Source organism: Grammomys surdaster, unplaced genomic scaffold (genome assembly GCF_004785775.1).
Source record: "Grammomys surdaster isolate TR1022 unplaced genomic scaffold, NIH_TR_1.0 126131, whole genome shotgun sequence".
Taxonomy (NCBI): domain Eukaryota; kingdom Metazoa; phylum Chordata; class Mammalia; order Rodentia; family Muridae; genus Grammomys; species Grammomys surdaster.
Genome location: NW_021620939.1, coordinates 3,429,159 through 3,443,462, shown reverse-complemented (window position 1 = coordinate 3,443,462; position 14,304 = coordinate 3,429,159). Strand labels below are relative to the sequence as shown.

Below are 14,304 nucleotides of genomic sequence, written 5' to 3'. Positions count from 1 at the left end.
GTACATGTGCACAGTGTGTAATGACCAGATCCAGGTCATTTCAGTACGTGTGCACAGTGTGTAATGACCAGATCCAGGTCATTTCAGTACGTGTGCACAGTGTGTAATGACCATATCTGGGCCCTTGGCAGACACATCATTCAGTATTTATCATTTCCTAAAATTATTAGTAAAATAAACTCTGTACTCAGCAGAGAAAGGGGAGGAAGGAGGAGGAGTCAGTGGAGACAGTGGAATCAGCCCAAATCTGATAAAAGAATATAGGTTGAGCGCATCAGCAGAGGAAACTGGCAGCGTGCAGCAGCGCCTCTGAGCCCCATAACCTGACTACTCTATAAAAGCATTCTCTGCCATCGTTCGTTCATAGCCATAGCATGAATTGTATGTGTGTGCACATGCATGCACGTGTATGCAGGTGTGTCTGGGTTCTCACACACATGCTAGAGAGTGGGTCTGGAGGCCAGAGGTCAGCATTGGGTGGAATCCTGATGCACCACAGTAGCTACAAATCCTGTGGCTCAGATTCACTCAGGAAAACCCACCTTCAAGAAAGTTCTCTCCTGTGGCTGTAGAAGAGAATCAGAAACTGGCATCTCTAGGTGAACTAGCAATTCTCCTCCTTCTTGGTCCCCTTCTATCATTGGTTTAAAGCACAGTACAGTCTCCTGTCACCTCCTTCTGTCAAAGCAGGTACCAGCTTCAATTATCCTCTGGTGAATTCATTTCAGTCCTTCGATGGGGAAGGAAGTATGGATTCCCTAGTTGCAGATGTTTTCCCTTCAGCTTGTTTCTCCCTCTTCTTCCTCTTCCCCCTCCCTCTTCCTCCTCTTCTATTCCCTCTTCCTCCTTTCCCTCCCTGCCCTCCCCACCCACTTCCCCTCTTCCTAAAGGTGTCTCCCATCCCGCTTGTCCTATGTTCTGGCAAGTGTTGAGAATAAACCTACCTGATCAAAGGAGAGGTTCATCTCTAAGGTGTCATGTGGATGTGTTTGAAAGAGCCAAGGATAGAAACCACACCTCCTTACTCATGGTAAAAGCTGAAGGTCCTGGTGTTTTCTTCATAATATTGTGTAGACCTGTGTTTAAAGTTCAACAGGTTTTCTTTAGAAAACAACCTTTTTCTCATTTTGTGTATGGGTGTTTTCCCTGCATATATGCCTGTGCATCTAATGCATGCCTAGTGTTCAGGGAAGCCAAAACAAGGCATTCTATTCTTGGGGCTGGAATTACACCATATGGGTGCTAAGAATTGAACCCAGGTCCTCTGGAAGCACAGCCCATGCTCTTAAGCACTGAACCATCCCTCCATCCTTGAACAGGTCATCTTATTGACCATCTCTAGCAAATTCCACAACCCAAGTGAGTACACATCATTTATGTGTAAGCCAAAACGCTGATGACTGTCCCTGGACCTGGCATGCACTGGACCAGGGACCAGGTTAGCCCATATGCAGGGCCATTTCAATTCCAGGTGTTTTGGGATCTGAAGCCAAGTGAGATGTCAATCTGCCAAAGGACGACTGCTTCAGAGGACAATGTGACAGGACACAAGTACTTAAGCTGAGTGAAGCAGGGACAGCTGGGATTTACCATTTGTCGCCACTGGACCTGTGAAGAAGTGAGTTGTAGGGGTTAGTTTGAGTCATCAACTTGACACAATCTAGAATCACCTGGAAAAGAGACTCAGTGAGATACTTTGTAGGTCAGGCTGCTCTGTTGGGGAGTTGTCTTGATTGTCTTAATTGATGCAGAAAGAACAAGCTGACCAGTGGGCAGCGCTGTGAGTGGGCAGCGCTGTGAGTGGGCAGCACTGTGAGTGGGCAGCGCTGTGAGTGGGCAGCGCTGTGAGTGGGCAGCGCTATGAGTGGGCATCACTATTTTCTGGTTTGGGATCCTGGACTGGATCGGAGAATCAGGGAGGCTAGCTGGGTGCTAAGCCTGCACGTGCTTCTCTCTCTCTACCCTTGACTGATGTGACCAACAGCTTCCAGTCCTGCACTGACTTCCCTGCAGTCCTGAGCTGTAACCTGGAATTGCTCACTGAGATAAATCTTGCCTTCTCTAAATTGCTTTTAGTCAAGATATCACAACAACAGACATAAAACTAGGACACTGGGTTGGAAATTTGCTTTAAAAGAATCTGGTTAGGATCAAGGGTGGAGGAGTTTGCTGAGCTGGGATGAGCTAGCAGAGAAGTGGCCAGGAAAAGGCCCCAGAGGGGCCTGTTAAAGTTGGGGCAAAGAGTGACCCTTGACAAACCTCACCAAATACAAGGCAGCTCTAAACCTTATCAGTCTCCACAGATGCCCTACAGTTAACAATCCCAAGGACTTATCCTAAACAAAGCATGGTGGTGCATACATAAAATCTCAGTGTCAAGAGACTAAGGCAGGAGCTTGTGATTTTGAGATCAACCTGGACCACATAGTGAACCTCATGGGGGAGGGCACTGGGGAGGGGAGGAAACTGAAGGAAAGAAAAGCTGGGGAAATTACTCAGGGGGTAAATTTCTTGCTGAACAGGCACAAGGACCCATATTGTGGTGGCAGTAGCCACTTTAAAGGCAAATGGAGTTGTTACATCTGCAACCCCAGCAAGTGAGGGTGTGGGTGGATGCTATCGAGAACTATCTCAGGAAAGACATTTTAACATCAGCTTCTGGCCTTCACAAAGGCCTGTGTTGGTGAGAGCACATACACACACACCCCATGCAGAGAGAGACCCCAAATCAAACAAATCCACAAGTCTTCCAAACCTGGTATGTTCTAATTTCTTTACCTTTGTTCGTTTTATTTCTTTAAGCTTTGCTTTGCAAGCCCAATTATCCTCATTTTGTCTGATTAGGAAATTTGTTTTATTTTCTGACATTCTTTCAAGTTCTGGAAAGCTGGATGACATTGGTTTTAGAAAATGAAAACTGACAGGTTTGATTGATAAAAGGAAGCATAATTGTAATTTAACCAAGAAGGGCTTTGTGTGGCCCTTAACTCTTGGCTCATTGCTTAGTGAGGTTTAGAGCATGCAAAACATAGGGATTGTATGTACAGGGATTTATTGGATGTTTCAAAAAATGTGTGTGTGTGTGTGTGTGTGTGTGTGAAAGTGTGTGTGTGTGTGGTGTGTTTGTGCATGTGTGTGTGTGCAAGAGTGTGTATGTGTGTGCTGTAATGTAGGCACATGGGGAGCTGTTTTCTTGTGTAGGTGAGTGCAGAGACCAGAGGTTGATGTCAGGGACTGTCTTCAATCACTCTCCAACTTATTTTTTTGAGACAGGCCCTCTCACTCAACTTGGAACTAACCTTTGAGCTAGGGTGGATGGCCACCAAGTCCCTGGAATCCATCCATCAATGCTGTCACCCCAAGTCTAGGATTACAGATTTACAGCACCATGCTCAGCTTTTCTGTGGGCATTGGTAGACCAGACTCAGGTCTTCCTGCTTGGGCAACAGACACTACCCACCAAGCCATCTTTCCAGACCCTGATTTTCATCTGGGGTACTCAGCTTCTAATCCTTCTTCAGCCTCTAATTCTGAGTTTTAGTCACTCTCTTCCACTCTGAATCATGCTACTGTAAACATCCATCTGGACATCATTAGGAAGGGTTAGATGACCATGACAACAAATCAATACAAAAATAATGAGTTAATGTGGAACTTGTGTCTGCAAAGCGAGATTTTCTGTGGGTTTACTTTTCTTGTTTTAGGATAATTGCATCCAAGGATGGCCATGATGCCTCTTCTATTAAAAGTGCTTCTATTAAAAGTGCTTCTTCGTTTCTGAAGGGATTTGGATATGCACACATTGTATCATACTCTACACTTTATCATATGTCTTAAAATATAATATCCTCATGCTAAAGTTGGGACAGCCATGGAAAGACAGTGGACACGTTGGTCTGCTGATTTAGAAGCACAGGCTCCATGAAGTGCCATAATCTTGTAGTGACAAGGGCTAATGTTGACCTAAACGCTTGCTATCTTTAGCACAGTTGTAATAACACCAAACCACAGAGCGTAGCTAGGAAGAAAACTTCCAACGTGCCATTGCTTAAAGAGCTGCTACTCAGGTGTCCAGATGTTAGAAGTGGAATTGCTTTTGTTATTAACCTGGATAAGCTGTACTCTTTGGGAAATGTTTATGAAAACATGTGGGTAGTTAGATGTGCACTTGTGATTGGCTGCCAGATTAAGAAGTAAGCACAGACTCAGCTCTGGGGTTCCAGTGACCAGCTCAGCAGGAGAATGGCGCCACTCCTGAGGTTAGAGTCAGTCACTGGGACTGTACTAAGGCATGTGTGATCTCTTGTAGGCAGTGGCTCCTTGTTCAGCTACTCTACACAACACAGAGTCTTGTTAGGACACTGCTCAGACCGTGGCAACCGGGCAGAGGCTTCCCATGTGCCTGGGGTTAAGTCACCACCCCTCACAGGGGCTTCAAGGTCCCTAGCCTGCCTGGCTGACTCCTCTCATCTCTGCTTTTGAAGTTTTTCTTTATGAATGTTATTTTATTATGAAATTTTCATATATATACACACACACAATTTTACATTGTTCACACTCATCTGCTGGCTATACTCCATGCCCCTCCTCCCCCGCTCTCACTGGTCCACTTCCACTGAACAGTTCTGCTTTCTGCATTTATGTGTGTATGAGTGCGTATAACTCTATAACTAAATCCCACCTCATTCCCTTCTCTTGTTCTTTTTGTTCCTCTCTGGGCAATTTTTTTCTGTCATGAAAGTAGCATCTCTATATTCTGTATACAAATAGAAATGTACAAATATTTGTTTCTGAAACTGGCTTCTTTTGCTTTATACAATGGCCTCCAGTTCTATTTATCTCTCTGCAAGTGTCATAATTTCACTGTTTTTTTTTTGTGTGTGTGTGTGTTGTGTGTATGTGTGTGAGAGGTATGATGTCTGAGCTCATCCGTGTGGGTAGTGCATGAGTGTGCGCATGTGTATGGAGGCCAGAGGTCAAAGCCAGGGTCTCCTTTGGTCACTTCCTGCCCTTTATTATTGTTATCATGTAAAATGTTTGCATGCACATGGACACACATGTGGTGCTCAGAGGACAGGCTTTAGGAGAGAGTTCTCCATTCCCACTGTGAAGCTCAGAGGGTCAAACGGGGATCACTAAGGTCTCATGGCAAGGGCTTTTATCCACTTAGCCATCATTCCAGCCTACAGCCTTATTTTGAGATGAGGTCTCACACCTGGAGAACCTGGAGCTCATTGGTTTGTCTAGGCTGGCTGGCCAATGAGCTCCAGAGTCTGTGATAGCGTCCTGCTCCCAGCACTGGGGTTGCAGACACACACCTCTATGCCTGTCTTTTACATGGGTGCTGGGGATCTGAAACCAGGTCATGCTTGCTCAGCAAGCACTTTTTAACTGAGCCATCTCCCTCTGGTTTCCTCTGAGCCTGGTTTCATCCTCTGCAATTGAATAGAATCTCATCATTTATATGTGTGACATTTTCTTTATCCAGTCACTGTTGGAGGGCACCTGGACTGGCTCCTTTTCTTAGCTGTTCTAAATAGAGCTGCCGTAAATACACATGTGCAGATTCCTTGTGGCATGTTGACTTAGATAGAGCCCTTCTAGTAAATGCCCAGGGATGCTAAATATGGACCTCTGGGTGGGTTTGCTTTTCTTTAGGTTTCTAGAGAAGCTCCATGTTGATTTCCAGGTGTCTGCAGTTGGCTCACACTATGAGGAGCAGAGTGTGGATGTCACTCTTTCTCTGCATTTCACCAGCATTTCTTGTCTTTGTTTTCTTCATGGTGTCATTTGGTCTGGAGTGAGATGGAATCTCAGTGTGCGTCTGGTGTACATTTCCCTGATAGCTAAGGAGGTTGAACATTTCCCCACAGACTTTTTGGCCATTTGTATTTCTTTTTTTCCATGATTATCTGTTCAGTTCACCTTACCCTGTTGATCGAATGCCTTGATTTTGGGGGATGGGGTGGGTGTTAGATCTTTAGCAGTATAGGTATTAGTCCCCTGTCACATGTTTATAGTAGACAAAGGTTCTATCTCATCTTTATACTGTCCCTGAACTCAGCACCCACACACTCAGCCCGCAACAAACATACGCACAAATAAGGCTTCCACTGTAGAGGTCTTGCACTTCCTTGACTAAGAGTAGTCTGACATTTTTGTTTGGTGTTTGTTTATATGAAGCTACTGTAAATGGGACTTTCTTTTCCTAATTTCATTCTCATTTTCTATCCTGCTACTTTGCTGTAAGTTATTACATCTCAGAATTTTCTGGTGAAGAATTTCAGTTCTTCTAAATATAGGATCATGTTATCTACAAATAGGAATAATTTCACATCTTCTTTTCCTATTTATATTCTTTTATTTATTTCTGCTGTGTTCTTGCACTAGCCAAGACTTCACGTGCCGTGCTGGACAAAAATAGAAAGACGGGGCACCCTTGTCTCAGCCTGTATTTTAAAGAGAATGCCTCTACCACCCCATTTTGTACAGCAAATGAGGTTTGCTATAATATGCCTTAATTGTGTTGAGATTTGTCCGTTACTTTCCTAGTTTCTCCAGGAGTATTATTATGAGGGGATGTTGAACTCTCTCAAAAGCCTTTTCCATATCTATTGAGATGCTCTTGTGCTTTGGTCCTATGGTGCTGTGGGCAGCTTTTAGCTACCTCCCTTCCCCTGGAACAAGGAGTGGCTGAAGCCAGCAGTCTTTGCATATCCAGGAGCCTGGGTCTCCTCTTCTGAGCCATACCCCCACTATATCCTGGCAGTATCCTCTCCAGAATCCACAGAATACCCATAAGATAGTGTTAAGAGGGATGGAGGGATATAGAGAAGAAAGAAGGAAATGAGGGGGAAACCACTTAGGGGGATAACTAACTCCTGAATGGACTAATGCCCTTAGGAAGGGTTGCTAGGGGAGTTTTCCTTTTTGTTCTCCTTCCTCCACCTCGTGAGGACAGAATTTTTCCTCTCTGGAGGGTCAGAGAAGCGGTTCTCCTCAGCCACTGAACCTGCTCCTGCCTTCATCTTAGACCTTCTGACCTTCAGAACTGTGGGGAAATGAAATTCTGCTACAATCATGAAGTGGAATCATAATCACAGGGCACCTGCGCTGTGTTCACCCCTTCACAGGACCAACAAGAAATAGAATTCCTGAGGTCATGTGGAGAAAGAGAAGCTGACATTCATCAGAAAAACACATTTTAGGGTGGAATACTTTTACCCACAATCATCTCTTGTCCAATTATCCTATAGGACCATAGAAATTTAGAGACTCCGTTAGGGGATACTAAGTAAAAATGGTCACCTATATGTGTTCAAGTTATTAGCAATATCTCTAGTAGCAATGCACCTGGAGACCACTCCATTTGTGAGTGGCCTTGCTTTATAAATGGAGATAGTGCCTGGCCTAGAGAAGTGTGACCTGGCCATGTGTGCAGCCAGCTAGAAACAAAGCATGGGAGAACCAATCTTCACTCATTTTCATTTAACATTGATGTCTGCGTACCAGTTTCTTCACATGTAAAATGGGTCTCCTTTTACATACTTACCACCCCATGAATGATGGATAATAGAGGCATGAAGCCCTGGCATCAAAGCTTTAAATGTCAGTGTAAATGCTGACAAGGACATTGAACAGCAGGAGCATGGGGGGTGGAACAGGCATGTTAGATGATGATAATTTCTTACAATATTAAATATACAATTACGATACAGTCCATCAACTCTACTCTTAGGCATTTATCCAAGGAAATAAAAATATATGCTCACTTGAAACATACATAAATATATGTAGTAATTTAATTCATAATGCTCAAAATCTAGAAAGAACCCAACTGTTGGTCAACTGTGAATGGATGAACAAATAGAGGCATGGTAGAGTGGAATGCTGATTAGTGCAGTGCTGATACAGAGGGATGACTCGTGATACATCTGGCAGCTTGGATAACATTCAGGGCTCCGTGCCAAGTGAAAGAAGCTTTTCCTCTGTGTCTTCAGTGATTCATATGTAAGACTAGATCACCAGCATAGTGTTATTAGGAAATGTCATGGCCCTTTATTGGGTATTTAGGACAATGTCTATAAAGGGAATCGTGGGACTCTGATCCCATCATCCTCTCTCTCCTCACCCCATATGCCCTGCCTCTCTCACCTGAAGCTCCAAACAATATGGCCACTTGATCTTATGGCTTCTGAACCTCCAGAACTTGCCTTTACTTCTAAAGTAACTTGGATTGGGCAGTGTCTTATAGTACTAGAAAGATAACACAACTGTACTCTGAATGATTCCATACATCACATTCTGGTAAAAAACAGACCATCAGTCACCAAAAGTAAAGAAAAGATTCAAAGAATTACAAAAGGATTCAAGGAAATGCATTTGGGGTACAAGAGTTATAGAAACATTCTCTTTCTCTGATTATACTCTGTGGCCTATCAGACTCAGAACTATATTCCTGAAAGGGTAGATTTTAGCATCTGTGATTGTTCTCTAAAAGTACATAAAATATATACTGAGGACTCCATTGCACACACGAAAGAGACAGTCCCTTGTACATAGACCCTTGAGCACACATCCTGCAGGCTTCTCTTTCCCCCTCTTCCAAAGGAATAACCACTCATCTGCTCAAAGGCTTTTAATATTTTCTATCTTTAGCTGTTGTAATAGAATATAAAATTCATGACTTGCTATCTAGTTTTTTACAGGACTTTGAATCATTTATTTATTATTTCAACAAATATGTACTGGTCACCAATAAGCAAAGAACGTCTTTCTGAGTTTCTGAACATCGCAGCTAGAGGAAGCCCCAGGCACCGCCTCTAGACTGCAGATGAAGTCACTGAGCCTCTGAGTTGAAAGTCTCACACAAAGTCATCCAAGAGGTTGGTGGCAGGACCCACCAGCCAACACATGGGGCCTTAGAGAAGACTTCAGTGCCTGCACAGTGCTTAGCACTGTAGCCCCACCTTGTCCTAGAAAGCTAATAGCTGCTTTGAGAGGTAGTTGCTCAGTTCTGGGTGTGCCTTCCAATGATGGGATTTGTGTGAGAGAATGTTTCCTTTCTCTAAGGGGAAGCCCTGTTTCCTACAGTGCAGCAGCAGAAGAGCTGTGTGGTAGCATTGCTAGTTTGGTACCTAGATACAGGATGTTCCTCTTGTCACTGGCAAGCCCTGTTTTACTTTTCATCACATGAAAAGGGAGATTATTGAGAAGGTATATGAGTTTACTTTTTTCAGTTCCTTTTTTTTTCTTTAATTATTTATTTATTCACTTTGCATCCTGGAAGTCCCAAACTCCCTTCCCTCCTCTCTTACCAGTCCCGCCCTCACAAGCCCCTCCTCTCATTACCCTTCTCCTCTCTGAGGAGAAGTGGAAGCCCCCTTGGGCACCACACCCCCCTACATCAAGATTCAGCAGTTCCTCTCCTACTGACCACCACCCCCCCCCCCGCCTGTCACACAGTCCAACTAGGGAAAGAGCGTCCAATGTCAGGCAACAGAGTCAGAGACAGCCCCCACCTCCAGTTGTTAGGGGACTCACATGAAGACCAAGCTACATCTGTTATAAATTCTGTGTATTTGCCCCTTAAGTGTAGCTGGTAAAGATTCTGCCCCATTCTGTGGGCTGTCTGTTTGCTCTGTTGATGGTTCCTTTTGCTGTACAGAAACTTTTTAAATTTTAAGTCAGCCCATATGCTGATCCCTGAGGCAAGTGCCTACACAGTTGGAGTTCTGTTCAGAAAGATCCTGCCTTGCCTGTGTCTTGAAGCACATCCCTGTGTTTTCCTTTAACAGTGTCAGCATTTCAAGTCTTAAAATTGAAGTACTTTATGCATGTCAAGTTGGATTTTGTACAAGGTAAAAGATGGAGCTCCAGTTTCACTCTTCTGCAGGGGGATACCCAGTTTTGCCAGCAACGTGAGTTTAGTAGACTGTCATTTTTCCATGTTTTTTTTGGCACCTTTGTCAAAAATTAGGTGGCCTTAGCTATGCCAGATTATTTCTAGGTCCTCTATTCTGTTAACTGACCTAACCATCTGTTTATGCCAGTACCAGGGTATCTTTGTCATTACAGTCTGTGGTATGATTTAGAAAGAACTGTAAAATTAAACACCAAATGCCTTCCAGTTAATAAATGGTCTAATGAAATGAACATGAAGTTCTCAAAGGAAGAAAGAGAAGTGGCTCGAAAATAAGTATTGAGGAAAGTATTCAACATCCCTAGTCAATTGGAAAGTGCACACTAAAGCTACCATGAGATAGCCCCCTCATCCAGATGAGAGTGGCTGTCATCGATAAACCGTGGTGAGGATGTGGGGAATGAGGGGGTCCTTATTCACTGCTGATCAGTGCCAAGTCATACCACCATTCTGGAAATCAGTGCAGAAATTCCTCAGAAAATTAAAAATAAAATTACCATTCAGCCCAGTTGATAGGCAGGCACATGCGCATGTGTACACACGCACACGCACACGCACACGCACATGCGCACATGTGCACATGCACACGCGCATACGCACACGAATGAGTGAGCATGTATAAGTGTGGATGGAAGTAGAAAAGACCAAAGGAGGATGATAAAGATGTCACACAAGGATGACAAGGAAGGGTGGGAGTGGGTGACATGTCAGGCATGAAAAAGACAGAGCCTGAGAAACCTACAAGGGAAAAATGGGTCCGAGAAAGGTGAGGGGTGAACAATCAGTAGACCCCAAGAAGTAGTTTACTTCTTTAGTAGTAAACTAAAGAAGACATTTAAAATGCAATATAAAAAGAATAAGTAAATAACATTTATGGCTTTTAAAGAAAACCCCAAGATAATGGGAGGCTAAATTCCTGAAGTCATATGCAGGAAAACATAAAAGAGACAGCCCAGAGTGAGAGTGGGTAGACCCAGTGGGTGCTGGTGACCCTACTAAAGGAGTCTCCTCACGAACTGGCTTCTTTCTTGAGAGTTGAGGTCACAAAGAGGCTAAATGAAGGTCATTCTGTAGCCTCTGCTATGCCTTGTTGCTTTGGACGGTTGGTGAAAAGGGACAGATGACAGCAGCCATTGGTGTCAGTTTCCTGGTTTGTGGGACTGGTCTTCACTGTAAGTTTTTATGTATGAAAGACCAAATATTTGTGGAGAAGCATGTAGTTAGCAAGTCAATCTCAAAAGCCAAGAGTACAACAGAGATGTTTGGCCTTCTGGAATTTTTCTGTTACTATGAGATTGTTTCAAACTTAAACTAGGATTTAAAATGGAAGGATATTTCATATGTCACTCTTATAGAGCCAAAGGCCACCTGTGGCCTTTTTCTTTATAGCCCCTGGGATAAATATGTATAAAGGACAGAAAGAATAGTCAGTGTTGCTGTAAGTGTCATCACAGGACTCAGGATGGAGGCAGGAAAATTAGGAGTTCAAGGCTAGCCTCAACTACATAGAGTGTCTGAAGCCATCCTGGGCTACATAAGATTCTGTTTCAAAACAATAATAAAGAAAAAAACACAATAGCCAATATTTAACAGGGTCAGAAAAGCACAACAAAAGCCAAGTAAAGGGGTCTGGAGAAGGAGGACTAGATCTGGAAGATGGGCAAGGAGAGAGGAAGTGCTCCCTGGGAACTTGAGTTTCCTGTCTGAGTCAAACACACAGGTGGGCTTTGGCCTGGCTTAGGCTTTGGGAACTGGGCTGCTTTGCTGTTGGACTCCACTCAGGAGCCATTATCCAGCCCACAGCATTCTTTCCTGATACGCCTGGTAGCTGGGTATCTAGTTAGTCTTGTTTCCTGCTGCCTGCCCACCCGAGTGCTGTAAACCATACATGTAAACTGTTCATTTCCAACTGTCAATGAAAGGTTGGGGCAAAACTGATATTGAGTTCTTAAAGTGACTTTGAAGTCCTCTGACTCCTTTGATGAGAAAGGAAGCGGGACATAAGAAAGGACAGGGAAATGACAATAGAACTGTTTTATTTGCGAGCTCTGACTAACGGTAGTGATAGTCCTCTCCATCCGTACCTTACATGCCACACCCTTACAAGGAGACAAAGTCATTTTTAATGTGAACAGTACAAAGGATGTTGCCCTCCTTTCCAAAACCACGAACAGCAAGAGTATCCCTTTAAACAGGAGTTTCTGTCATATGAATCTTGACCATTCCAGTGCATCCTTGTAGAAATATCAGTGTGTTCCCTGAGTCTAAGCACACGTCACCACCAGTGTTGCTGTGTGGGGACGTCTGCCTGCCTCTTGGCCTCACATGAGTGTAAGGCATGGCTGATTTTTTTTCTTTGATGCATAATTTAGAAAATGATTTAAGTGTGCTTACGTGCATGAATCTTGTTGAGACCTGAGTTGTCTATTAGATAATTTGTTCCTGTCACTGTCCAAGAAGAATCTGTGTCCTCTTATACCATTGAGGGCTTAGGCTCTGAGTTCAAAGCAAATGTTCTTCAGGTCTTCTGTGCCGTTACTAATATTTTGTTTTAATTGTTTTTTTTTGGGGGGGTTGGTTTTTTGAGACAGGGTTTCTCTGTTGTTTTAAATTTTTATTTTTATGTTGTGTCTGGGTATTTTTCTGGATGTTCTTTTCTTTTCATTATAAATAGGCTTTCTTGGGTTATTATGTTAATGAAACACCAACAGACCCACTGTGTATAAACACAGGGGTGAAGGCAAGAACATACCTCATGTATTTTCTGCTGTGTTCATGGTGTTTGGAGGAGTACCTGGGACACAAACAACCAGCACTCAAGCATTGCTTGTTGGCCACTGTTGAATGCTGAGGGTGAGATTCTGTGCCTTAGGTCCCTCTCTTTTCCCTCATAAATGCCAGGGTCAAGGTGTTATTTATATAACCACCGACTTTAAAATACATGTTCTTGCAGGTGATCTCTATGTGAGGTTTGTAATCTTTTCTACCTTTCTTGGCAGATCATCTGTACAGAAGCTAGGAATGGAAACATTTGAGGAGGTCTATGATTACCTCAAGAGAGCAAGGCATCAGAATGCTGGAGAAGCAGAGATCTGGAACCATCTGGAGACGGTGGTTCCTCGGGCCAGTGACTGCTTTGAAGTTGACCAGCTCCTCTATTTTGAGGAGTTGTTGTTGAGTACAGAAGGAAAAGATCCCACTCTCCAGTACCTGCACTGTGAAACTGCCCAAATGAAGCCTGTCAAGGGCACACATTTCTGTGAAAATTCATGAAGTTTACTGTCTGTACTATATGGCGGGAAACTAGTAAGTAACTAGAACTACAACCCTCCCCTTTGGCTCCTGGTCAAAGGTAAGGATATCTATGGAAAGGAAAGCACTTGGCTGGCTGCCAGGGCTTGGAGTCACAGGTCAAGGTCATCGATGAAGTCTGGCACCCTGAAAGGCTTTCTTTCAGGTGTACAGCCCTCAGGGTTTCCAATAGGGCGGGAGTACTCTGAAGACACAGGTACTCTGTACTGTGTCCATCCAGGGCAAGCCCAGTGCCTGACCACTGTGAGATCCAGGAACTATGGCCAGCTTGCTTGTGACGGCTACTGGACCCCAGCCTGGACAATGGCCTGTTCATCTCCAATGATATATTGTTGATCAACACTCTTTTCTTTCTATGTCTAACATGCAAGCAGTACATAAATCTAAGGGCTTAGATTGAAAAATCCCAAAAGCATCTCCTTTCTGTGATTTATTCCCAAAACTTACTTGTAGAGCATTAAAGGCTTTTTAAAAAACATTTTATTGGTTATTTTATTTATTTACATTTCATATGTTATCCCCCTTCCCAGTTACCATTAAAGGCTTTATTCAGAATAAATACAGGTTTTATCATTATAAGACAAATCTCCTATTTTATCTTTTTCTTATCTTACAGTGTTTCTCAACTTGTGGGTCATGACCCCCTTGAGGTTGCACATCAGATATCTTGCATATCAGATATTTTCATAATAGTGGCAAAATTACAGTTATGAGGTAACAGTAAAATAACTTTCTGGTTAAAGGTCACTACAACATGAGAAACTATATTATCATTAGGAAGGTTGAACATTACTATTATGTAATCCTGTATTGTTAAATGTAACAAATCCATGCAAAGGTATTTTTTGCTTAACTTTGCTTGCTGTTTGTTACTACTAAAACATAAAAAATTACACACAGATGAGGTATCAGTTGGTGTTTTGAAGGTTTAATTGCTTTATATATTTGAGTGTTTTGTCTGCATGTTTGCATGTGTGCCGTGTTTCTGTTGCTGTTATAAAATACCATTGCCAAGTTGGGGAGGAAAGGGTTTATTTCGCTTATACTTTTACATTGTAGTCTATCATTGA

General features: G+C 43.2%; 1 protein-coding gene across 1 annotated transcript in view; it reads left to right on the top strand.

Moving 5' to 3' along the window:
- The window catches only part of Nek11 (NIMA related kinase 11), a 202,127-nt gene extending 188,932 nt beyond the window's left edge, over nucleotides 1–13,195 (top strand). The window contains exon 13 of the mRNA XM_028756839.1: nucleotides 12,922–13,195. Coding sequence (XP_028612672.1) covers nucleotides 12,922–13,195 — 274 coding nt within the window. The remainder of the gene's footprint in view (nucleotides 1–12,921) is intronic.
- Nucleotides 13,196–14,304: the final 1,109 nt, after the last annotated feature.